Raw genomic sequence first — 24,397 nt, forward strand, 5'->3', positions numbered from 1 at the left:
TTTTGTCGGACCAGTGTGAACCCAGCCTTATTGTCAAAGCTTAATTGAACAAGCTGAAGTTAAAAGCTGATTGGCTACCATGCACAGCTGCACCGGATTATTCACTCTCCAGTTTTAGTAAATTGACCCCATTAAGCTACGCTAATGTGAGTAGTTTTTATTTAAAGGAGCTAAAAATCGGGTCAAATGTACCTGACAAAGTTATAATGACACCACGCAGAACACTTACCTCACGGTAAGTTTTGCTAATTCTTTACAATAGGAATATATAATGTAAACACTTAAAAATAAGATATACATAATATACATCAGTTAGGTTTTGATTCTGCTGATGGTGAAATTGGGCAACTCTCTCACCAGTGGAACTTTGACATTTTATTGTTTCTGTTTAGTAAATAATATGTTCTCTTAGTAATAAGCACAAGGTCCGCATGACACTCACATAAAGCCTGACGATTCACAATAAAAACAGGATAAGATAAAATTCACAAAGAAATGTACAACTTCACATCTACAAAGCTGTCAGGTTTGTGTGTCATTCAGAAAGACGCTCAACCAAGAAGAGAATTTAAAGGCCAACTCGATTTTGAAACCGTTTTGCACGATTGCTGGTACATTGAATCACATGCTGGCTTCTTACAGCTTTCGGGGTCTCCAGTGATATCTCCATTGCAATCCCCAGTTCTACCCAACCTCTGTTGTCATTACAAACCCTAGTATGGCGTTATGCTTCTTGGGTGGATTCTGCATAACGTGGGATAAACGATCTGGGAATACAGCTGCAAGAGAATACATTTCATTATGGTGGTGTGGGAGGGACAGTGACACATACTGGAGCCTTAAAAGATACAAGAAGCCAGCTGGGATTCAACTTACTTCTCCAGAGTTGGCCTTTAAATTACAACTGAAGTAAGTGTTTCCCAGTTAGACAGGAAGGAAAGGGCGCCGGGTTACGGAATTTTAGTACAGGTTCCACCAAGGGCACCTGTCGAGGTTCCAGGGTATTGTTCCACAGAGCTTAGTCAGTGCAGGATGATGTTATGCAGTTACACTCCATCTTAATTACTCAGTGCACGCAACCCAACGCTCCGACCCCCGCCGCACAGTTCTCAGAGCACAGGATCAGTGTCCGCGGAAAGAAAAATAAATTGCCAGAATGATGGTTATGACGATGATGATTCCCAGGACGAACACCAGGAGACGATTCTGGATGATCCTGAAAAAGACAAAAAGAAATACAGAAAGCATTAGTTTTAAGTCTTAAAAAAAAAAAAAAAAGAGGAAAAAGGCTATTAAGATGAAACACAGAGACACACTGACAAAGTTCTCTCTTTTAAAACGGCCAACCCTGACTCAATTGTCCCCCTACTCCACAATGCCCAATTAATTTAGCTGTGGTTAAGGATTCCCGCCGAGTAAATTTACCGCCACCGAACAGGCGAGGAGCATTGAGACAGAAGCAATAATTGACATGAAAAAATATTAAAGCCATTCAAGCCAAATCACAAGGGTAAGACCTGACGAGAGAGCAACTTCCGCATGACAGGCTGTGGGAAGTGTCTGTGGCTCTCTTGGAAATTCTGCCATTTCTGGAGCATCGAAAAATGCCGCGAATGATCAGAGGGAGACACAGACACCAGCTGAGTACGGGGACAGATGAAACGAGTCAACGTGCCGACTTTCAGATAAAATATCCAACTCCAGTCTCACTTATTGGTCAGACTGGAACTGTTTTTTTTTTTTTTTTTTTTTTTTAGACCTTTTATTTTTAATGTAAAGAAGAACCAGACAAAAAAAGAACACCCGATGCAGATTTTTTTTCTGTGTTTTACACATGACACATCACACATTTACAATAAAAGGAATTTATATAATACATGGACCAGTCCAAGCTGTGGCAAAAAATACATGAACTGGTAAACTGGAGGACTCCAGCAGAGATCTTTTATAGAACAACAGGTCAAAGGTTGGAGAAAACGGCAGGAGTCCGTTATCAGTGGGCACCATTATAGTCTACCAACCTGAAGGCAACCAGATGATATTTTAGGTAAATTAGTAAGAGGGAATAGAAGAAAAAAACAATGTGGTTCACTACAGAAGATAGGATAGTAAAGGAGAAAAAAATGAGCATATAGGAGTTAGAAAACAAATAGTGTAGCAAATACAGAGTTGTATAAAAACAGACAAATGGAGGCCAAACACGTTATCAGTACTGCTAAAGCACAGAAAGAAGAGCAAACAGCTACATTCAGTAAGTAGTCATTATTACTAGAGGGATCACTAGCAGGAGGAAGGAGGTCCTGATTCCTCTACATATGAATGAATGAATGAATGAATGATTTGTAGAGCGCTGCAATTGCGAACTGAATCGCCTCAAGGCGCTAGATGTATTCTCTGTAGCCAGCTTCTAGAAAAGGAAGGTCTTTAGTTTTTTCCTGAAGGCCTGGTGGTTTTCTTCCATGCGGAGGTTGGTTGGGAGAGCATTCCATAGGCGAGGTCCTTGGACTGCAAATCTACGTTCTCCCTTTGCTTTGTAGCGGTATTTGGGAATGAGGAGGAGGTTTTGGTTAGCTGATCGAAGACTGCGAATCGGTGTGTAGTGTTTTATTTTTTCCCGGAGATCTTTGGTTATCACTAGAGGGATCACCTAGTGATAAAACCCCTCTAGGTCTATATTAGTGGCAAGCTGATAGATACTACAGGATCACAAAAAAAAACTGAGTTATGTTGAGGGAGATCTGAAAGTAACAAGCTATTTAGACAATCATTTCTGTTCAGTCTTCTCAGAAGTAAATGACACGAACAAAATGAAGCTGGAGGATCATATTGGTTCTAGGAGTGACAGTTCTTTTGCTGGGTTTCTAGAGGCAGAGGTAGCAGAGGAACTGGCTTGCTTAAAGTAAAGGGCCCTGGTGGTATTCATCCCAGAGTTTCCTAAAGGACTTTGAGATGAGGTATAGTTGCTGGAGGTATAGTCATTTTTTTAAAATCATTTCAAACAGGAGAAGTTCCCCATGACTGGTGGACAGCTAATATTGTACCTAATTCACAAGAAGGGTGGCAAGGAAGAAGCTGGTAACTACAGGCCAGCGAGTGTAACATTTGTAGTACTAAAATTAAGGGAATCTCTACTAAAATGAAGGATCATTGATCATTTAGAAATACACAGATCATTGCAAAATTAGCAAACAATGTAGCCAGGCAGAGTTAGTGTGTATCACTAGTGGGATCATCAGCAGGAGGAAGGAGGTCCTGATTCCTCTATATAGATCTTTAGTTATCACTAGAGGGGTCACCAGCAGGAAGAAGGAGGTCCTGATTCCTCAATATAGATCTTTAGTTGTCACTAGAGAGATCACAAGCAGGAGGAAGGAAGTCCTGATTCCCCTATATAGATCTTTAGTTATCACTAGACTAGAGGGATCACCAGTAGGAGAAATGAGGTCATGATTCCTCTATATAGATCTTTAGTTGTCACTAGAGAGATCTCTACATAGATTTTTTTTTTTTAATCAAGAATAATTTTTATTAAGAAGTCAAGATCAAGAAACAACATTACAGAATTCAGACAGTCTGCGGCATGCAACATTAAAAAATATTTCCGAGCCCACAGTATAACAAATAGTCAGTTGCCATCCAGGGGGCCTACAAAGATGTTTCTGCATAAATTCAAGCAACATATAAATGTGGTTGTACCATCAAACAATATAGATGAATAAGTCGAATAGACTCAATAAGTCTATTCGACTTATTCATCTGCATAAATTCAAGGCATTGATCGTAGAGATGAACAAACTCTGATGTATTTATTCCATACCACAACAGTTTTACCACAACAGTCTATCCAAAACCAATTCCACCGGGGAGAGCCCTTGGGTACCTAGCCATGGGTCCTATAATTTGTTAAATTTGAGCGGGTGCCCTCTCTAAATGTACTTTTCCAATCTCAAGGTGTCTCCCATCCATTCTTGAAGTGTGGGGGGTTCAACTGCCTTCCAGTGCCTGAGTATAAGTTTTCAGGCCTTTAGGAGGGCCCTGGCTATAGCCTGTATAGAATGTTCCTCAATTAAAAGCTCATCTAGAATACCCAGTATACAATGTTTTGGATCAGCGGGGACAGTGACCAGGAATGCCGTATTAAAATTGGTCAATAACCCAGACCAGTACAGATGGAGTTTTGGGCATCACCGCAGTAGATGGATTAAATGACCATGGTCTCTAGAACATCTAGTGCACGTAGAGTCGTCCCTCACATCCATTCTCGTAAAATGCACTCGCAGGACTATGTAGACCTGGGACAAGCACTGTGTTACATTAAGAGAGCATGCCTGTACTGCCTGCATTACCTCCTCCCACTGTTGCCCCTCGAATGTACCCACGTCTCTTTCCCACTTGCTGATACCTCCAGAAAGGAAACCCCCATAAGAATATAGAGGATAACATCTAGTAGCAATTGAAAACCCTTTGAGTTGGGAGACCTCGTCCATATAGTTAAATATAGGGGTCAGGGATTGTAACCACAGTTCCCCATCTGTGCCCTAATAGCATGCAGCACCTGCAAATAGTAAAAGTGCATAGAGTGCGGTATACAGAATTTTTGTTGTAATTCAGTGAAAGAAGATAGTTTTCCATTGCAAAAGATATCTTTCAGACAAGTGATCCCATATTTCTTCCATCTAAGTCCACTGTCTAGTGGAAGCAGATCAGGGTAGTATTTGTTATCCCAAATAGGGCTGTAGTTAGCTCTATATAGATCTTTAATAATAGCTAGTCAGATCACAAGCATGAGAAAGGAGGTCCTGATTCCTCTATATAGATCTTTAGTTATCACTAAAGGGGTCACCAGCAGGAGGAAGGAGGTCCTCATTTAGAATACCGTGTCCTGCTCTGGAGACCTCACTTACAAAAAGATATTGATAACATAGAATGAGTCCAGAGATGGGCAGCAAAATGGTGAAAGGAATGAGGGAAAAAAACATATCAGGGGAACCTGCGGTCTTGAGGAAAGAAGGGAAAGGCGGAGAGGGGATGGACATGACTGAAACCTTTAAACACATGAAGGTTCAGAACAGTTTTTTCAATATGAAGCTCAGGTCAATGGGACATGACCTCAAACAAGCAGGAGGAAAGTTGAAGACTAACTTTAGAAAGTATTATTTATTTTAGAAAGAGTAGCTGATACTTGGAACATACAGCAGAGGTAGTGAATTAGACAACAGTAATTGAATTTTATTATGCGTGGGATAAACATAGATCTATACTTAGACAAAATGGGTTAAGAAAATAAAACAACAAGAATCAAAAAAAGGGGAAGGGAGGACCACTATTTTTCTCCCATCACTCTTCTATGCTTCTAAAAGCAAAAGGTGAGATTTTATATTTACAAACTTGCATGATTTCACCTTCATTTCCTTTGATTTTAAAATAAGCATACGTTTTTCTTTACATAAAAGCTGAATATAGATATCTCAATCCAATACACGACCGAAGGTAACAAACCCTTTAATGTTAGGGTGCAGGCAAAATATGACCTTTGTTTTAACATACTGAGACAAAAGCTGCCAATAAATGGTTCACTCAAATGTTTAACTGGAATTGGTAGAGAAACCTGAACTAGTAGAGACAAATCGGGTTGATTTAGTCAAACCGGAGAGCGCAAAATCTTGTGCGGCTGAGCATAGTAGCCAATCAGCTTCAATTTCAGCTTGTTCAATTAAGCTTGGACATTAAAATCTGGAAGCCGATTGGTTTCTATGCAGAGCTTTTCCAGATTTTGCACTCTCCAGTTTTAGTAAATAAACCCCAATGAGTATTCCAGTACCACTTAAGGGGACATGAGGCAGGAAGGCAACAATAAAAATTAAAACTCTGTATTTTCCGACTTACTTTGCTCTTCTGATATCGGAAAAACAAAGTAAGAAAACCAGGGGAAGTGAGAGGAGAGCCTGACAGATTACAATTGCTGAGAGATATCTCTGCCTCCACTCTAGGAGAACAAGTTCTTTGCACATCCTTACAGGAGACTGGGGCCTGTACGTTTGAAAATCTAACAGGAGGTCGAGGATGCTTTCTTCTATTTAAGTTGTACTTGTATTGAAGTCTTTAAAGGTCTATTAGCTCTGCTGTCCCCCTGAAAGGCTCCCTGGGGACAGCAGGAAAAATTATAGAATTAAGGTTTTAGATCAGTGATGGTGAACCTTGGCACCCCAGATGTTTTGGAACTACATTTCCCATGATGCTCAACTACACTGCAGAGTGCATGAGTATCATGGGAAATGTAGTTCCAAAACATCTGGGGTGCCAAGGTTCACCATCACTGTGCTAGATCTACAAATTTGCCTTAAAGGCTAAGTTCACTTTTTTTTTTCTAAATTCCAGCTCCCCTATGTACCAATATAGCATTAACCACTAGCCGACATACTGCGGCAGGTCGGCTCTCCTGTACGTTGGTCCATGCAAGGAGGATAGCGGGCGTGCGCTGCAGGAGTGTACCCACGGGTCCCGCGGACTCGATGTCCACTGGCGCCCCAGGATCGCGGTGAGGAGAGGCAGAACGGAGAACATTCCCTGTTCTGCCTAGTGACATGACAGCGATCTACTGTTCCCAGTGATCGGGAACAGCGATCTCTGTCATGTCCTTGGTAGCCCATCCCCCTACAGAGAGAACACACCCAGGAAACACACTTAACCCCTTGATCGCCCCCTAGTGTTAACCCCATCCTGCCAGTGTAATTTTTGATCGGTGCATTTTTTTTAGCACTGATCAATGTAATGATGTCACTGGTCCCCAAAAAGTGTCATTTGGGGTCAGATTTGTCCGCCGCAATGTCGCAGTCCCACTAACAATCGCAGATTGCCGCCATTACCAGTAAAAACAATAAAACATAAAAAAAAGTCCCTAAATCTATCCCATAGTTTTTAGACACAATAACTTTTGCACAAACCAATCAATATACGCCTATTGTGATTTTTTTTTACCAAAAATATGTAGAAGAATATACATTGGCCTAAACTGATGAATACATTTAGCAGAAAGTAAAAATATATATATATATATATATTTTTTTAATTATTGGTCTTTTCCCTGGGTGCTGATTTTTGAGCATCTTCACTGGCCAGTGAGGGACGACATAACTCCTGTGCAGAGGGTCAGTCATCCTAGCACACAAGGATCGTGTCAACGATTGAAGCTAATCTGTGCATGCGCAGCTCAGTTTAAATGTCGCAGATTACTGTGAGCAGGGAGATAGGTGCATTTTATTGCAGCAGAGACATTCATGTTTCTTCTGTGATTATTAGCCCACCTGCTCAATTGTTTTTGTAAAATGCCTTCAGTTCTTTTTTTTTTGTTACACTTTTTATTGTTATTTTAAAGGTATTGGTGTTGGTACAAAACAGAGCCTCTGAGCATACCCCGGCTCTGAAGAGCATAAAACATATCAACCAGAAGTGCAATATGAATCTAATAATAACAACCAGAGGATATATACCCCATACTGTATAGCTATGAGCCATACCTATACAATGTAAGAGAGGTAGTGTGTAACAAAGAATAGGTCAAACAAGGAAAACAGGAAATTAGGTGGAGTTAGACCCAGAAAAATCCTGCTCTGTGACTGTAGCATCGGACTCCAACCAGACTTTCCAAACCTTATTGAATTTTCGAAGGCACCCTCTACTGAGATAAGTTTCTTTAAATAAAGGGATGACTGAGTTTACTAGTGATATCCAAGCACTCAGAATCAGAACTGAGGGAACCTTCCACCTAAGAATAATCAATTTCTGTGCATAGAAAAGTGCGGACAGATCTAGAAGAAGCGAAGGTGTCAACCAATCCCAGGATGTAAATTTCCAATTTTTGGGGTACAGAAACAGTAGTTAGCCTGGTAATGAAACTAAGAACAGCTGACCAATAGTCTTGCAGGGCGGACAGGACCAAATCATATGCAAATGGTCAGCAGGGTCCGCTTGACAGCGCCAACAGCACGATGGGCAGTCTGGATAGATCTTGTGAAATCTACTTGGCGTGTAATAGAATTTATGCAATATTTTAAACTGGATTAAGCGGTCTCTGGAAGATACTAGGTGTGAAAAGGGAGACTCCCAGATATCCTCCCAGTCTTGGGTGTCCAGTTCGGGTAGCTTCACCATACAGAATTTACATAAATTATCAATGCCATGATGCACGTCGGTTGCAGGGCCTTGTGTATCATAGACAATGGCTTTTTGAGGGATTCCTCCAGGAGGAGTGATTCCATAGTAGATTGGTAGATAGTTAAAGGACTGCTCCCAAACTTTGCAACATAGGCGTGGCATAACTGAAGAGAATGAAAAAAAAAAATGGTTATAGGGCAAATTGCTGATCAAATGTAAGCGGTGCACCATCTCCACAGATATGAGATAAATATCCAATGCCGTGTGACGCCCATATAGAGGGGGCGGGGATACATAGAAGCTCCGGTAGTGAAGGGTTAAGCCATAATGGGGTGTTTGGAGAGTATGTACTAGAGTGATCTCCAGCTGGGAGGGTCACAGAGGTCCAAGATCTGATTACTGTCCTCATGGAAATCATAAGGCGGTTAAGGAGCATTGACGCCTTGAAAGAGGTCATTCCACAGCGCCTCGTATGAGCCTCCAACAGCGGCTTCCAATACCACAGCGGAGTTGGAGGTATCTGATAGCATTCAGTTGTGGGCATGCAAGAGCATCGTATCTAAAAAATACGAAAAAACATCTTCCGTTCTGCTTCAACCACTTATGGAGCGGAAGGATTTGCCCCCTTATGACCAGGCCATTTTTTGCGATACGGCACTGTGTTACTTTAACTGACAATTGCGCAGTCGTGCGACTTTGTACCAAAACAAAATTGACATCCTTTTTTCCGACAAATAGAGCTTTCTTTTGGTAGTATTTGGTCACCTCTGCGGTTTTTATTTTTTGCGCTATAAACAAAAAAAGACAGAGAATTTTGAAAAAAAAAAAACAAACAATATTTTTTACTTTTTGCTATAATAAATATCCCAAAAAACAAAAAAAACAAATGTCTTCATCTATTTAGGCCGATATGTATTTTTCTACATATTTTTGGTAAAAAAAAAAAAAAATCACAATAAGCGTATATTGATTGGTTTCCGCAAAAGTTATAGCGTCTACAAAATAGGGGATATATTTATGCCATTTTTATTATTATTATTTTTTTTTTTACTAGTAATGGCTGTGATCTGCGATTTTTAGCAGGACTGTGACATTGCGGCGGACAAATCTGACATTTTTGACACTTTTTGGGACCAGAGCTAAAAATAGCCACTGATTACTGTATAAATGTCACTGGCAGGGAAGGGGTTAACACAAGGGGGCGATCAAGGGGTTAAGTATTCCCTAGAGAGGCATTTCTAACTGTGGGGGGAGTGTACTGACTGGAGGAGGAGAGAGATCGCTGTTCCTGATGACTAGGAACAGCAGATGTCTCTTTACTTCCCTGACAGAACGGGGATCTGCCTGTTTACATTGACAGATCCCCATTCTGGATCTCTGAGGAGCGATCGCGGGCCGCCGGTGGACATCGCTGCCACGTGCATCGGCTCTGGTGTCACGGCGCGCGCCCCCTAGAGCTCTTAAACCGGCCGATGTACACCTACGGTATAAAGACGGCGGCTGGTCGGCAAGTGGTTAAAGAGGAACTAAACCCTCCTATCATTTTCAGCCAAGGAAGCTACCATCTTAGCCTCTGTTTGATCTGCAACTGCCATGATGCTCCACATGTGATCAGTTATGACACCAGCCATTTGATGGTTTGACAGTTTGGTTGAGAGCACAAGCAATGTGAGAGTTACATTCCTGGTGCGGAACCAGAACTGTTAAATTGATGGGTTTAGTTCCACTTTAAGCATGAATGGGCTCTAAAACTGCTTGAAAACAATTTGAATGGGTTATGTCTCCTGTGTAGATTGTGAACAGCAGACCTAAATGTACAGAGGGGAAAAACAAAATATGGTGTGAGGGAACCCACAGCCATAGCAGTATGTGGATACGTCCCCTCTGGGAGGGAGTTGCACTGTGTGCGGTGGCTAGTTTTGTCTAAGACAATTAGCTAGGATGGTGGCGTTACTGCTGCAGCCTGACACTTTATCGAGTTACGATTTTTTCTGCAAAATGAAAAGCGGAGACTCCGTGTATGGAAATGTTTCAGTGAACTGTATCGGGAAGGGCGCCGGTCGGACAGCTAGAGTAGGATTTGATAACCTGCTGGAGCTGATCCGCGAGACCTGAGATTGATTATCTGGAGAGCTGTGAGCCTCTCATTCATTACTAGTGTCAGCTGTATAATAGCAGCTACAAAAGTGTAATCGCTGTGAACATTAGCTAATAGCTTCTCACAACAATGGATACTAATACTGCGTAAATAACTCTCGCCATGCTGGGGAGAATGAAGTCCGATCACTTGTCCTGACATGCTGAGTGCGAGTGCCTTCTATATCACTGTCAGCATTGTGCGGAAAGGCAATAATGACTATTGTTTGTCGTTTCTCTCTATGTTTACAGCACCTTGTCACAGAGGGAACACCAAACAGACTATCAAACATCCTCAAAGTCCGGGAAGACAAATACCCACAGCAGTTTAGTATTTAGTGAATGTTGGCTTGAAATGGTATTAAACCCAAAAGCAAATGTAGCGCCCTGCTCCTGAAGAGCAGATGCTATTCTTTTCAAATTTAAGTTAGTTGAAGCTACAGTTCGGCTCAGCTTATTATCTAAATTTACTGGTTTCTGTACCAGTTTGGCTGGACTGTGCAAATTTCCATCCGACCTTGGGTGGTGCTGTTACCATTGGTGGATGTTGTAAATACAGTCTGGTTGGACATATTGAATACTCTTTGCTCAGAGACAGTTCGGTGGGAGTGGTTCATCCACCGTGCATTCTGGGTAGGGGTATTTAAGGAGCAGACACCATATTATTGTGGTTGGCGCTTCCTGACCTCATGGCCCTCCTGGCCTGGGTAATTGCCGTTGCTTAAAGTTCTGCCTTGGGTTCGGCAGACCCAAGTCCCAGCTACTAGAAGAAGGCCCAACGTTTTAGTGGCCTATTGGTCCATAGGATGGTCTCTTTGCTGTCTGGCCTGCGGGAAGAAGCAAGGGACTGTAGCGACCAGGGGAGGACTCTTCAGGAGAGGACCGAGCATAAGGCTGGTATCTTGAGAAGAGCCTGGGAACTCAGTTGGAGACGCATCTGGGATCAAGCACAGCAATCAGTTTATTCAAGATTGTCAGGTCTGTGGCAGAGACCTTGTCCGAGCGTCACATCGGCTGTTAGGTTGGTGAGAGAGAGCTATCCGGTGGTTGCTAAATCCAGCTGTGGAAGTGCTGCTCGCTGGATATAGAAATTACCTCTAACCGCAAAATTCAAGGTACCTGAATCCCTTTCACCCTCTACCCTGCTATTGCATATTTTCTTTCTTTAATAAAACTTGGAAAAAGGACTAAGTGTTGGAGCCAGTGTTTTCAATTGAGTATCTACTATGGTACCCCTATGACGAATACTGTGAAGATGGTAACGGTAAGCCCAAATCAAAACATCAGCAGCTCCTTCGGGGGTTAGTGCTACACAAACATTTATTATGTTGCAGATGACCAATTCTTATGTACACACGACTTGACTTTTCGGCAGAAATGGTCCGACAGGTTCATTCCGTCGAACATTCCGATTGTGTGTGGGCTTCATCGAACTTCTTCTTTCTAAAATTCTGACGGACCTAGAAATAGAACATGTTTCAAATCTTTCCGACAGGAATCAGTTCCTGTTGGAAAAACCGCTCGTCTGTATGCTAGTCCGACGGACCAAAAACGACGCAGCTATTGGCTACTGGCTATTGAACTTCCTTTTTCTAGTCCCGTCGTACGTCATCGTGTTCTAAACGATCGGACTTTGGTGTGATCGTGTGTAGGCAAGTCCGTTTCAGCGGACTCCGTCGGAAAGACCGTCGGAGTCTATTCTGATGGAAAGTCCGGTTGTGTGTACGCGGCATCAGATGTGATGGCTGCATTCGTTTTCTTTTTGAGGCTTTCTTCTATTTTCATCTGGTGATCTAGTCAGTAATGCCCGGTACACATGATGAGATTATCGGACAAATGATCGTCTGTTTTTTTTTTTTTTTTCATGCTAATCTCAGCTCGAACCTGAAGAGTTTACTAAAGTCACAAAAATTCTCGTATGACAGAATAACAATTCAGAAGTGATGTCATGTGTTGTAGCATATTTGTATTGCTTTTTTGAATGACAACTGTCCTGATTAAACGAAAATGGTACGGAAATTTTTTTCGTGCATTTCCGATCGGATAATATCGGATGAACTGTCATGATTGGCTCTCGAAAGCTGTGTACGAACGATCCGATTATCGTACGATTGCTCCTAAAGCGGTATTTTTCATATGATTTTCTGATTGTGTGTACGGGGCTTAAGTCTGTTGTTTTTCCAAAGCACAAACTCTCCAGCAGAATGTATCAGTTTACGTGGATGAGACAAACCATTTAACATTGACAGGGGTGCATACAATGATCAGCTTTTCTATTTTAAGTAAAACCTTTATCCCAAAAGGGAAAAAAAAACTTTTCTGTACCAGATTATAAAGTATTAGCTGGAGTTTGTCTGCAATTTCTTAGTGTATCTAAATCTAATACATTTAACACTCCCCTCCCCCCAGACTGCCAATGTTGCTGTTCCTCCTGGACTTATTCTTCCAGAGATGTGTCTTACTAATACACAAGGTGCGTTACTGGCCGGATCACTGGGTGAAAACAGAGGGGGAAAAGCCAAGGAAAAGAAAACTGACCTGGCCATTTCATAGATAGGCAACTTCTATCCTCATATTGATTAGTGGATCCATACTGTGGCGGCTGGTGTTAAAAATTTTGGGGGGGCACAAACAAACTGAAACAAAACCCCATCAATCGCAGCTACTGTGCCCATCAAGCGCAGCCACTGTGCCCACCAAGCGCAGCCACTGTGCCCATAAAATGCCGCCACTGTGCCAAACGCAGCTACAGTACTTATCAATTGCTGCCACTGTGCCCATCAATTGCCGCCAGTGTGCCCATAAATTGCTGCCAGTGTGCCCCATCAATTGCTGCCAGTGTGCCCATCAATTGCCGCCAGTGTGCCCATAAATTGCTGCCAGTGTGCCCCATCAATTGCTGCCAGTGTGCCCCATCAATTGCTGCCAGTGTGCCCATCAATTGCCGCTACTGTGCCCCATCAATTGCTGCCAGTGTGCATCGCCCGGGAGTAGGGACTTACCTGTCTCGCAGCGGGTCACGGTGGCGTCCTCCATGTCCACGCTCCTCGATGTCTCCGGTCCTCTCTATCAGGCGCCCAATCAGGTGAAAGGTAACAAGACCCGAGCACTGAGAGGCGGGTCAGTGTTCCTAACACAACACTGAGTAAACAGCAAACGCACAGCATTGCGCCCGCTGTTTACCATTTTGGAAGCCTATTAGAGCCCACAGCTCTAATCGGGCGCTTCCAAAAAAAACCTCCGCCGCTGTAATTCAGGTGCCCGGCGCCCAACAAGGGGCCGGACACCTGAATAGGGGGCAGCAGCGGCGACCATAGACAGAGTCATGCAGTGGGCACCATTGGCTTCCGCTGCTGTCACAGTCAGTGAGCCAATGAGGAGGCACTCAGCAGGAGGGAGGGGCCAGGAGCGCTGGAAGGGGACCCGAGAAGAGGAGGATCCTGGGCAAAACCACTGCATAGAGTATCACGTTTATTTTTAAACAAAAAAAAAAAAAGAGACTTTAATATCACATTCAGCCTGGCTTCACACTGTAGCGATGCGGGAACCAGTGCGATTACAGTGCCGGATCGCGTGGGTGAGAACATCCGTGTGATCTGATTCCAGTGCGGGGAAAAAAAAAGTCCCTGCACCTTTTTCTGTGCAAATCCAATGCGAGTTCAGCCATACAACTGTATGGCTGAACTCGCATTGCTCAGACATCGCATGTGATCGGCACCTGCGGTGTGGCAGGATAATTGGAGATCCAATAGGCTAACGCGTTTTGAGGACGAGCCTCTTAGAGTGCCTCTGAGGAAGAGGCTAGTCCTTGAAATGCGTTAGCCTATTGGATCTCCAATTGTCCTGCCACATGATATGATGTACTGTGGACTGGATGGTGATGTTCTTTATGATGAGCTTTTTTTATTTTGATCAGATTATTTTTATTAAGCTTTTTCAAACATGCACATCAAGTTTATGATGAGCTTTAATGCAACTGTCATTTTGTGAGTATAATACTTCCCACCTTTTATATTAATAAAGCTTTAGGATAGTGCACTAGGCCGGTGCGCCATGTTTTGTGGTTTCAAATGAAAGGGGCAGTCAGGGCAGTCAGACTGGGGAGGAAAGGGCCAGATGATGCAGGCCATCTTCTATTTAGGAAATGAGGTGGGGTCAGTCTGACTTGCTGTAGCTTTTAATGCACATTGTGAGAAGCTAACAGTGTGCGGTCGAAATCAGAGTAATCCATTTCAGTACAGGAGAGGAGCCTGTACAACTGTGCAAGACTGGAGGGAAGGCCGGAGGCCAGCAGTAAAGGGGCATTCCACCCACACTAATTCAGTATTTGGTGACTGTTGGCTTGGTAAATATATTAAAGCTCAGCAGTGTGAAGATGCTCATTCATGGGTTGGAAGTAAGGAGATGAAATATAAAATTTGCACAACTAAATAGTGGTATCTCCCTTTAACCACTTGACCTCCGGAAGATTTACCCCCCTTCATGATCAGGCCGTTTTCTGCGACACGGCACTGCGTTACTTTAACTGACAATTGCGTGGTCATGCGACACTGTATTCAAATAAAATGTATGCCCTTTTTTTCCCCACAAATAGAGCTTTCTTTTGTTGGTATTTGATCACCTCTGTGGTTTTTATTTTTTACGCTATAAACAAAAAAGACCAACAATTTTGGAAAAAAAAACTATATATTTTTTACTTTCTGCTATAAAACATATCTATTAAAAAAAAGTAACAAATCAAATTTGTTCATAAAATTAGGTCAATATGTATTCTGCTACATATTTTTGGTAACAAAAATCCCAATAAGGGTATATTTATGGCTTGTGTAAAAGTTATAGCGTCTATAAACTATGGGATATTTTTATTTATTTATTATTTTTTACTAGTAATGGCGGCGATCAGCGCCTTTTAGCGGGACTGCGATATTGCGGCGGACATATCGGACATTAACTGACACTTTTTGGGGACTAGTGACACTAATACAGTGATCAGTGATAAAAAAGAAATATGCACTGTCACTGCTAATGACACCGGCTGGGAACGGGTTAACATCAGGGGTGATCAAAGGGTTAAATGTGTCCCTAGCCACTGTTTATGTGTACTGTGGGGGAGGTGCTTTTACTAAGGGAAGGCAAAGATCCATGTCGCTGTCCCTTTGCAAGAACACAGGATCAATGCCTTCTCTCCTCATAGAACAGCAATCTGCCTTGTTTACATAGGCAGATCGCCGTTGTACCTGTGTACTAAATAACTGGTGGGTGCTGGCGGACACCGAGTCCATGGTACCCACTGTTGGGCTCCCGCTGTGTGTGAGCACAGCGGAAGTGGGTCGCCAGCGGCACGCCCCAGACCCGGAAGTATCAGATCACATACTAAGTACATGATCTGGCACAGAGTGTCCGCCCTGCCGCAGTATATGTACGGTGGGCGGTCCGCAAGTGGTTAAAGCGGAGTTCCACCCATTTAAAAGTCAGCAGCTACAAAGAGTTTAGCTGCTGACTTATAATAAACAGACACTTACCTGTCCCGCGGTCCAGCGATGCGGCCGCCCGAAGCCTCGCTCCTCTCCCCCTCCTCTCCACGGCGCCGGCATTGTAACTGGGCGTCCCGCCTGTGGCTGCACGTTGCGAATGGCCGGGCAATCTTCTGGGACCTGTGACGTGTCCCAGAAGATTGAACGGAGGGAGCGGGGAGAGGTGAACTTCCTTCCGGCACTGCGGCGCCAGGGGAGGAAGTGGGAGCTGGGTGCCTGTCAAAACTGGGCACCCACTCCCCCCCCCCCAAAAAAAAAGACATTTCAAATGTGGCATGTCAGGGGTTCACCAGTACTTAAAGCGGAAGTTCCATTTTTGGGAATCAGAAGACTGGCTGGAGAGAACTGCAAATATTTTGGTCAGCAAAAAGGATCATATCTATGAATTTCAATGTAGCTGTACCTGGTGTTTGTGAAGATGCTGGAGGGTATCTGACCAACATGCCAAACGGCCTCCATATCATCTCCCGTGAAATGCTATAGTGACTCCTCAGCATCCTTCCTGCTGGAGCTGGGGGTAAACCATGACAGGTCCTCTCCCCCATGACAGTGGCAACCTCTCTATCCTCCCTGACAGGTTACAGAGCCGTCACATTTGCAAACACATCTTCCGCAAAACTGCTTTAGTGTTTGTGTCCACGCTCCCAGCGGGAGATGAATGGGGCGCTTTGTCCTCATTTATCACTTAACGCTCAGCTAAGATCTGTGCGCTTTCTCTTCTCCTCCCCAAAGAAACAAAAGTCTCCAGCAAGGCCTCCATTCTGAGCCCATGACAGCTGATGGATTGGGGCGGCCGGCTGCTCATTACCATACACGGGAGATGCTGTGCTGGACAATTCCAGGGTCACAGTTTTTCTAAACGCTGAAGGGACCCATCACTTAACCTGGATTCTGATGGATAGAGGCTGGAGGATTCTGGGAAGTCTACATGTGCCAATACTTGCCTTTGGAGGAAACCGAAAAGAGAACATGTCACGAAGCAAGCACTGGGAATTGCAGCTGAAGTTTAATCTGCTTAAAGTTGGCTTTGCCTGGTTCCTCCATACCCCTCATAAATGGTAAGGAAATTAAAATAAATTAAAATATCAAAAATCAGATATTAAAAATATTAATTAAAATAAAACTTGTTTTTGTTACACACAGTGATGTCATTACTGGATCTCTGGGCTTCTCAATGCAGTGCAGGCAGATCATGGCTGATAGAGGTGACACAAATTCTTGCACCAGCCCTGTATCCAGGTTACTTGTTTCCTACTGCCCCTGAGCCCCTGTGTGCTCCCAGGGTCCCCCCCTCCCTCCCCTCTCCCACTGGGTTCTACAGGTGATGCTTTGAGGATGGAGAGCAGGAGAAAGGCCTGGTAATTATGTCATTTACCAGCCCCTTCCTTTTCTGAATGGACACAGTGAGTGATCAGTACCGGTCACTCACTGTGTCTATTCATAACTGAAGTATAGGAAACTATGTTTACTGTGCCCCAATTTGTGAATGATCTGGAAGCTCTGTACAGAGCTATTCCTATCCATTCATTCTGTGCAGCTGATTGGCTGTCACAGCGGTCACATGATTGGAACGCTCCTGATCACAAGTATGCATCGTGAGCTTTCTGATCCCCGCCAACAACTGTGGTGGGAGCACGCAGGGCACGCGCTCTCAGCAAAGAGACGTTTACATTTAGGCAACATGTATGCGGCTTCTCGACGTTAAAGCCCACCCCCCCGAGAGGCTGCATATATGCATATGGCTGGTGGGAAGAGGTTAATGATTACAACCAGGTGGGGCGAAGCAAAACATGTCAGGTGGCATATGGCTTTGACGGAGACTCTTGGGCTAAGGCTGTTTTCAAGTCTACACTAGATTGGCTGGACAGGAGATCAGCACTTCTTTGATTCTATACAGCTTTATCAAATTTTTTTTTTGAAGCATTACTAGGTTGAAACCCAATCACCTAAAGCTTTTTAAAGTTTTAACATATCAATGTAGTTTCAAAAATTATTTTCAGTATGTGCTTTAAATCTGCAGCTTCCATTACAATAATTCCTGGTGACTTTGCCATGAAGGTCCTTGCTCAGGCACTTCTTGTAATATGGTGACAACACTGTGCCTCCAAATGTGACCCTGGGTTGTCACTTCCACTAGAGACTACAAGTGGTCGTTTCAAAGCACATTATATAGGCATGGTCCAGTGTTGTCACCATCTGGAAATGCAACCTGAGAAATCTCTTGTGTCCATCACTGGAGTCCATATAGACAAGAAGTGGCTGCAGGAGATCAACTACACCGAGATGCAACAAAGGAAAAAAAAAAAAAAAAAGGTTATTTAGTTGAGGATACAGAGAGAAAATGGAATGGCATTCAGAGAGGGTAACATCAACTTTAATTCTTCATGGTCCTCATAACTTGAGGTGTGTGTGTGTGTGTGTGTGTGTATGTGTCCTTTGCTTTCATACTTTGCTCTAAAAAGGTGTTCCTCTTTCCCATCCTAATTAGTTGGGTGTTGATGAGCTTCATGAAGGGTGCTGGTAGGAATACATATTTAATATTGAGTTTCAGCCACTTTGGAAAACGCTGGGAATCAGATAAATTGAATCTCTGCAGTAAAATCTTCCTTTCTGGACGAATCTCCATTTTCTGCCGCGTTCAATACTCGGTAATATTCCTCCTGCACAGTGGGCCTGACATCCATTTCACCGGTGGGATGAGGGCCAGAAGGCATCTCTACCGTTCATTTACCAGACAGAAAATGCGAGGGAAATGAGCCTCATTCCAGGCCTTCTTGGGAGAGGAAACAAGTTTTTTTTTTTTGCTTTGCAAAAAAAAAACCACCTTCGTTAGCGCAGATCCTGTGCCGCGGATAAATGATCAGCCGCTCGGCACAGGCAACTGGGGCTGCACATTAAAAAACGCCTAACAGCCTGTACCTGTGCCAAGATTGTGGGTAACAGATGCCGCCGAGGTAGATGTGGTGCCACCTGGAAGGACTAATTGAAAGCCTGTTTTCTAATCGCACGGATCCCAATCAAAGTCGTGTTTCTAGGAATCTGTAAATGCCTGGCTGGGAAGGCGCATGTGATGAAGGAAGCAGATTAATCCTTTAAAAGGGGATTATGTACAAAGCTTTCAGCTGCGGCAAAACTGGCTGACCAATCAGCTGTTATCACCCATCTCTGCCTCAAACAACTGAAGTTGTTTGTCGCGATGCGACAATCCAATAAAGGGAGCGACTGCGATAATCTGTGGTGGAAAAGAAAATAAATAAAACTGCATATACACTACTAAGAGGCATACAATATTTATAAAACAGTGAATCTGATATTCACCAAACTTTCACTGCAGGTGAATCTTTGGGGCACATGTTTTTGCACGACTGTGATTGATTCACCACCAGTGAATGTTCGGTGAAAGTCACATTCACTGCTTTACAAACATCCGTTATAGTATTATCTGATAAATGTAGTGTAACTACAGCCAAACTTTTTGTTCCAGTGGCGCCGGCAGGTGATGTTGGCACACCTGAGGAGTGGAATCTAAAAAGGCAGTTAGTCTTCACCCGAGCTCCTTATGGTGGAAATGGGCCAGGAACTTTATTGGTCCCAATTTACTTTACTGCAAACTGACACCAAATGTCAGACTTTAGGATCGCCCCATAAAGGGGGTGGCTGGAATGGAGAGAGAATGGCGCAAAGGTTGCTCACAGGGCTGCAGATGAGAGAATAGTTAGGTTCAAGCAGAGGTCTAGGTAGACAGCAAGCATGAGCATAGTCAGGTCGGAGCAGAGGTCTAAGTAAGCAGCAAACACGAGCATAGTCTGGGCCAAGCAGAAGTCTGGGTAGGCAGCAAGCATGAGCGTAGGCAGGCCCGAACAGAGGTCTAGGCAGGGAGCAAGCAAGACCGTTGTCAGGTCAATCTGGATTAGCAACAGGCAACTGCTCTTTAGCTCTCCTGTAGCTGTTGAGAAGACACAACACCAGCCACTTTAAGGTCTGAAGCTTAAACACCCCTCTGGTCAGAGGATACATCTAGGATCATTAGCGAGAAAGATGGAATTTCTGGCAGGAATTCTGCAAGTACCATTGGAAGTTTTGAGTGGGATTTAGCAAGTACTATTGGAAGTCCTGGCATCGATACAGCGAGTAACATTAGAAGTCATGGCAGGGATTTAGTGAGTACCATTGAAAGTCCTGACAGGGATTTTGCAAGTACCATTGGAACTCCTGGCAGCGATTATGCTAGTAGGAGTTCTTAAAATCTTGGCATGCATTCTGAGTATACCATACCAGGATGTTTTTGGAAAGAGGGGAAAGGGTTTGTAATATGCCCCGTGTCTCCAATGGAGGTTTTCCATCACTTCGTTCACCTGTCACCAGAACAGGAAATGAGGTGAAACTTTTCCAATGGGGTTTCAACGAAGAACCTTGCTTCCTGCATTTTGGAAAGGTCTGACTATAGCTACCATCATCTAACACCAATGTGGAGCTGTCATGTTACTGATGACCCCATGACTCCGGTCATCTGGTTCTAATGCATCCATTAGTCTCCTGTTTCTAGCACAGAAGTGACTAACCTTCTGACACTCCGTCTTTCAACCACGACTATGTAGACCCTCGGGAGTGTCTAGAATAATGCTGAAGACATCTCCTCTTCTTTCTCAGCTGGAACAAAGTTTTATTGTTTGCTTTTTTGTCATGTGTCAATCCTTGAGCTACATGGCCAACTTCAGATTTTGTTCACTCTATGCAGGATTACCATAACAGGGCTTCATAAAGAGTTTCATCATCTCCACAATATGTACTTAGAGTAGAAGATGGGGAAAAGCCACAAATGTATAACTACAAGAAAAGATCTATTAAAATGGTCACTTGAGCTTTGGCTAGGAAAGGTATTCATTACATGGATCTTTAGGAGATTTAGGACCTTTGTAAAGTTACAAGTCAAACTCCAGGCCAAAATGTTTTTGGTTAGAACAGGAAAAGATTTGACATTCTGTCAAGTTTTTACAGCTGCCTGTGTCTCCGCTAAGGAGATTTCCTATTTAGAAAATGATTCTGAAGATTCTGAATATTCTTTTTGGCATTTGGCGCTGTCCAGTCAAAATAAGGATAGCCGATGAGCAGAAAAAGTCTGTCAGATCACAAGTTACCGATCACTGATATAGATAATGTACCTACCTGAAACTTCATTTTTTTGTAATATCTTTTTTTATAAAGATAAAAGAGGGCAAAATAAAACAAATATGATATTTGACACTGTTTTTGATAAACTAACGCATCAATATCTGGTTGGATGGATGGAGTAGCAATTCTCAATTAATTCTAATGCCGTGTACACACGGGTGAACTTTTCAGCATCAAACGTCCGACGGTCTTTCCGACGGTCTTTCCGACGGACCTCGACTTGGCCACACACTAACGGACTAAAGTCCGTTCATTTTGAACGTGATGACGTACGACGGGACTAGAAAAGGAAGTCAATCTCGCCGCTTTTATCGGCGAGACTGACACCTTGCGAGCCCCGTCGCGGGAGCCAACGCCGAGCTGGCTCGCTCATCGGGAAAGGAAAAACGTTTGAGGTACATTGTACCCCTACCCATTCACCTGGGGGAAAAAGTGTCAATAAAAAAACACACTAGACAGGTTTTTAAAGTCATTTATTATGCAGCTCCGGGGGTCTCTTCCGACTCCTCCGCTCTCTCCTGCTTCTTCTCCCGCCTCTTCTCCCACTCTCTGGTTCTTCTGCCGGGCTCCTCTGCTATCTTCTGCTTTTTTGCCGCTCTTTTGCTAGCGATGGCCCGGTCTTCTCCGTCGTCTCCTTCCCTGTTCTCTTCTTCCGATGTTGACACAACGCCATCATGCCCCGGGACTGTGACGTCATAAGGGGCGCGGTCACCGGGTGACCACGTCCCATGCCTATATAAGTTGTTGCACACCGCTCACACAGCATTACAGCGGGAGAGAGCGTTGTGTCAACATCGGAAGAAAACAGGGAACAAGACGACGGAGAAGACCGGGCCAATGCTAGCAAAAGAGCAGCAAAAGAGCAGAAGATAGCGGAGGAGCCTGGCAGAAGAACCGGAGAGCGGGAGAAGAGGCCGGGGAGCGGGAGAAGAAGCAGGAGAGAGCGGAGGAGTCGGAAGAGACCCCCGGAGCTGCACAATAAATTACTTTAAAAACCTGTCTAGTGTGTTTTTTTATTGACACTTTTTTCCCCCAGGTGAATGGGTAGGGCTACGATGTACCCCTCATTCACATAGGGCAGGGCTCCCAGATTCCGATAAGCCCCCTGCCTGCAGAACTCGACAACCAACGGCCAGGGTTGTCGGGAAGGGGCCCTTGTCCTCATCAACATGGGGACAAGGTGCTTTGGGGTGGGGGGAGGCCCCAAAGAACCCACCCCCCATGTTGAGGGCATGCGGCCTGGAAGGGTTCAGGAGGGGGGGCGCTCGCTCGTCCCCACCCCCTTTCCTGACCGGCCGGGCTACATGCTCAGATAAGGGTCTGGTATGGATTTTGGGGGGACCCTCACGCCCTTTTTTCGGCATAGGGGGTTCCCCTTAAAATCCATACCAGACCTAGGGGACATTGTTGCCTCTTTCTCGTGCTCGCTGCAATAGGAAAATGTGTTTTTCCTATTGCAGAGAGCGTGAAATGTACAGTACCCTGTAGCCGAGAACCCAGCGCGATAGGATTGTGTTGGAAACATTCTCGCGGGCAGGTGCTGTAGCTGCCCTTGCGTCGTATTTGGTCCGTCGGACCAGCATACAGACGAACGGTTTTCCCGATAGGAACTGGTTCCGGCGGAGTTCTGGCGGGAAGATTTGAAACATGTTTTAAATCTAAAGTCCGTCTGATTTTCGACCGAAAAGGTCAGTCGGAAGTCTGATGAAGCCCACACACGGTCGGATTGTCCGACGGATTCATTCCGGTGGACAAGTTTGGTCAAAAAGTCCGCCTGTGTGTACACGGCATTAAGGTGCTCATCAAATATTTTGGCTCTAATTTTGCCTTTCATGTGCTTCATCCTTGAATATAGTTGCTCACAAATAGAGGGGCTGACGAAAACTGATAACATAAATAAGGCGTGATTGTGAAGAATGGGAGATTTTTCTTTGGGAAGATACAAATGCTAAAAGTCCAGTAATGAGACATTTGGGGTTTATTTACTAAAGGCAAATACACTGTACACTGCAAGTGCACTTAGAATGCAGTCACTGTAGATCTGAGGGGGACATGCAAGGAAAATGAAAAACAGCATTTTTGCTTGTACATGATTGGATAATAGAAATCAGCAGAGCTTCCCCTCATTTCAGATCTTCCCCTCAGATCTACAGCGACTGCACTTCCAAGTGCACTTGTGCAGCACTTGTAGTGTACCATGGATTTACCTGTAGTAAATCAACGCCAAAGTCACATTTTTCATCGCCCATATGTGTTTGCCAAGTGTAAACGCATTTTTACCGAAAATCCTGCCCCCCCACCCCCAAAAAAACAAAAAATCAACATTGTAAAGTACATTTTTCATAGCCTGTGGACCACAGGTTGGGCACCCCTGGTATACGAGATCCATAGATATGGTTGCCATCTGCTCTTATGCTTGTCCCTCCATCACCTCTTCCATAGCTGTTGAAGAACGTATCGCAATACAATCCTGCCACCCTACAGAAAAGTAGTCACTTGATAGATGCTTTTTTTTATCTTTAGTACTTCGGAGCAGCTTAGATATAATTTTTTTGGGTAAACGTGTTGTGTTCCCCCGGCCTCTAGAGTCTAGCAGTCTGTCAAGGGCATGGTCTTCAGGGCAAAGTAGAGGGATCCTAGGGGGCAGTGCCCCACCGCTGCTGTATGTCATGGCTATATGTCCTCTCTTGTAGCATGACACATCTAAGAATGCCCACCTGGCGCACACTAGCCTTTGTGGCATATTTGTAGTATTGCACGTTATTAAGGCCCCTGTACTGTATATTTCATTGTGCCTCTCCAGTAATACTGTGCCCCTAGTAACTTGGTCCCTGCGGTAATATGGCAATATAGGTAATGCTGCACTTAGCTGCATGTCTGGTAACATGGTTTCTCTGGTAGCCTAAACACTGGCTCTGACTGCGATGCCATAGCTCTTTCCAACGTCGTCATCTCTTTGTGTGTACCAGCAGAGCAGAGACAGTGTTTGGGACCTGACCTGTTGGAGGGAGGAGCTAAAAGTGCCGGAGGGTCCATGCCTACAGACTCTTGATGTATAAATTGGGCCCTGGTTATCACCCAGAACTCAGAGAAGCTCCTCGCAGTCACATGTATCCCGGAGATATAACAGACAACCAGACTGTGAAACAGCCTGGCTCATGTTTGTGTATTGTAATCGCAGACGGGTTATTAAATAAACATTGCCCGTACAGTTCTTTCCTTTAAAGTGCAGAGCGCTGATAGAGAGCGTAGCTCAGGGGGCATCGCTTGGCTCAGACCACTAGAAAAAGAGTGGGCACTGATTGAACCCATCTGTACGGGAGCCAACTGCCTTGTCACCGGCAGACACAGACCGCAGATCTTCAGTGTACCGGGCCGCCAGAGGTGGGGGGGGGGGGGAG

General features: G+C 44.2%; 1 protein-coding gene across 7 annotated transcripts in view; it reads right to left on the bottom strand.

Moving 5' to 3' along the window:
- Positions 1–362: 362 nt before the first annotated feature.
- VTI1A (vesicle transport through interaction with t-SNAREs 1A) overlaps positions 363–24,397 on the bottom strand; it is a 678,091-nt gene continuing 654,056 nt past the window's right edge. For all 7 annotated transcript variants that reach the window (XM_073595879.1, XM_073595874.1, XM_073595875.1 and 4 more), the window contains one exon: positions 363–1,216. Coding sequence is in view for 4 of the 7 variants with exons in the window: in XM_073595874.1 (XP_073451975.1) it covers positions 1,123–1,216 (94 nt within the window). In the remaining 3 variants the exon portion in view is untranslated. The remainder of the gene's footprint in view (positions 1,217–24,397) is intronic.

The sequence above is a fragment of the Aquarana catesbeiana genome, linkage group LG08 (genome assembly GCF_042186555.1).
Source record: "Aquarana catesbeiana isolate 2022-GZ linkage group LG08, ASM4218655v1, whole genome shotgun sequence".
NCBI classification, from domain to species: Eukaryota; Metazoa; Chordata; class Amphibia; order Anura; family Ranidae; genus Aquarana; species Aquarana catesbeiana.